At 36.2% G+C, this 2,521-nt stretch overlaps 1 protein-coding gene across 1 annotated transcript; it reads left to right on the top strand.

Annotated features, from left to right (window-relative positions):
* The first annotated feature begins 826 nt into the window (after positions 1-826).
* On the top strand, positions 827-1,805 carry LOC110763300 (alcohol-forming fatty acyl-CoA reductase-like). Its single transcript, XM_088254672.1, has 4 exons — positions 827-1,071; positions 1,200-1,338; positions 1,436-1,563; positions 1,646-1,805. The coding sequence occupies exons 1-4, from the start codon at positions 827-829 to the stop codon at positions 1,803-1,805; spliced, it is 672 nt and encodes a 223-aa protein (XP_088110798.1).
* Positions 1,806-2,521: the final 716 nt, after the last annotated feature.

The raw sequence follows: 2,521 nt of genomic DNA, 5'->3' as shown, positions 1-2,521 counted from the left end.
TTTATAGGCCTAAGGAAGTGAAAAATCTGAATTCAATATGGCTAATGCATACAACACTTGTTTTATAAAATCTGAAATGGTTGATGCACTTGTATTAGAAAATTTGAATTGGTTGATGCACTTCACCAATAAATCCCACTAGCAGCCCTAGCTCATCTTCATGTCACCATGACCAAGCTTCCAACCAGCTCAATAGCTCATGCCTAGCTCACCATGACCAAGCTTCCAACCAGAAACAATAGCTCATTCTGAGGTCAGCATGACCAGCAACTTCAAGGGCTTACGAATTAGGCTTCCCTTAAGCAAATTAAGACTTTAATCACTCAAACTTGAAGTTCAGAATGTCTTCTTTCCAGCCATATATCATTTGGGCCAATCCAAGGTCAGAGGAGGAAGTTAAGGCTAAAACAAATTGCTAACTCATTTTGCGCGCTGATAAAATCCATCCTGAGCATGGCTCTGTGTTTGCTAGGTAACAGACTCCATATTTATCCAATGAGGCTGAATTTTGGATATGTTATAGTACACACCCATTGGAACAACTTTCATGAAGAATGCTGCCTCATCCGAGCTGTGTAGGTTGCTGAAACAAAGCTTGCAATATGACCTACGGAACTGGACTGGCAGGGGGCTGTAGCCAAAATGAGTTTGTCTTTTAAGCTCTTCATCCATTCATCCAAATCAGGCCTAAACATGCTTGAATTGCATGAATTATGCTCTCTTACTCTATTGGCCTACAAAACACACAAATAGAGGCAAATAACTCAGAATTATAGGAAACTAAGCAAAAGAAGTAAGTAAATTGGGCATGTATACGTATGAAATTATGAGCTTAACAATAACTAAATTTCAACATGTGTGCAATCTTTGTTGTTGTTGTTGTTGTTGCAGAACCATTGATAGTGTAATTGCTGGTTATTGTAAAGGGAAGCTGACATGTTTGCTTGTGGATCCTATGTCAGTATTCGATATGGTAAGTTTCAGTAAACTTCATGGTTCTCCAAATACTCATAGGTACAAGCACACAACAGTAATTTTACAATCAAAACTATCGATTTTGAAATTATGCAGGTTCCTGTTGATATGGTGGTAAATTCAATAACTGTAGCAATGGTGGCAAATGCAAATAAACCGTCTAGTATCATTTACCATGCGGGAAGCTCTTTGAGAAATCCTATCAATTTCCTTAATATTCACAGTTTTGTCTTCCGATACTTCACAAAAAATCCATGGATTGACAAGGATGGAAAGCCTGTCAAGGTTGGCAAGCTTAAATTCTTCAAGACTATGGCTACTTTTCGCATGTATATGCAAATTCTCTTCATGCTACCTTTGGAGGTTTGTAATTTCACCGTTAATAGTAATGTTATACAGTAATTACATATTATATTTATATATTTATATGCATAATATTACCTTTAATTCTTCTTTGAAGGGTTTAAAGTTCATGAACAAAGCATTTGGCGGATATTTCCAAGATCTGTATGTTAACTATAATCAGAAACTCAAATTGGTGATGTGCTTGGTAGAGCTATACGAACCTTATATGCTATTCAAGGGCATGTACGTATATGCTAGCTCCAATTTGGTTATTAATTAAACATTTGTTTTTATCATTGAATTAGTTAATTTGATTTAAATGCAGCTTTGATGACAACAATGCTGAGGAATTGCGAAGGATAACAAGGGAGAGGTTCGTTGATGCGGAAGCTTTCAATTTTGATGCAAGATGCATTGATTGGGAAGACTACATTATGCACACTCACATTCCTGGTCTCCAGAAACATGTTATGATGAAACGATAATCGAGAGGTGCATTGTCCTTGAGAAAATAAAATATTGATACAAATATAGGTATATTTTAATGTACCTATATATATATATTTGTACCGTAATTAAATGATATATAATTGTGTTTGGAATTACTTACATATTCAAAATAATGTACATTGTTGAAATCTCAATACGTACACAATCTCCTTCACTAGATTTAATAAAAACATTAGGAAACTCACTATATCCAAACTCCTTGATTAGAGTAATTTTTCTATAATTAAGAAAACTAACATAATTTTTAGGCAAAATGTCACTTTGGTCCTTGTTTATCACTTTTACCACTAAGGGCCATCTAGTTTTAATTTTGAAGCAATTCAAGGACAATCCTCAATTTATGTCAAATTTTTTAAACTTTCGTTACTTGGGGAGGGGCAATTCGATCATATTATTAAAAAATTCTTTCCTTTTAAAAATAAACAATACAAAATAATAAATAATAAAAAATAAAAAATATATATTCTTCTCCCTCTCTCTCCCGGCCCCTCCCGCTCCCTTTCCCCTAACTTCACCACCATACCACAACCACCACCCAACCCGAAGCCACCCTCAACACAACCACTCCAACCTCACCCAACAAGCCACTGCCCAACATCACCCACCAAGCAACCGACCCTTACCATGCTCCCGCCACAAAACTTCTCAAGACACCCCACTTCTCTCTCTCTCTTCTCCCAAGCCCATCCCT

This window comes from Prunus avium, chromosome 6 (assembly GCF_965620075.1).
Source record: "Prunus avium chromosome 6, drPruAviu1.hap1.1, whole genome shotgun sequence".
Taxonomy (NCBI): Eukaryota; Viridiplantae; Streptophyta; class Magnoliopsida; order Rosales; family Rosaceae; genus Prunus; species Prunus avium.
This window is presented reverse-complemented; position numbering and strand designations above follow the sequence as displayed.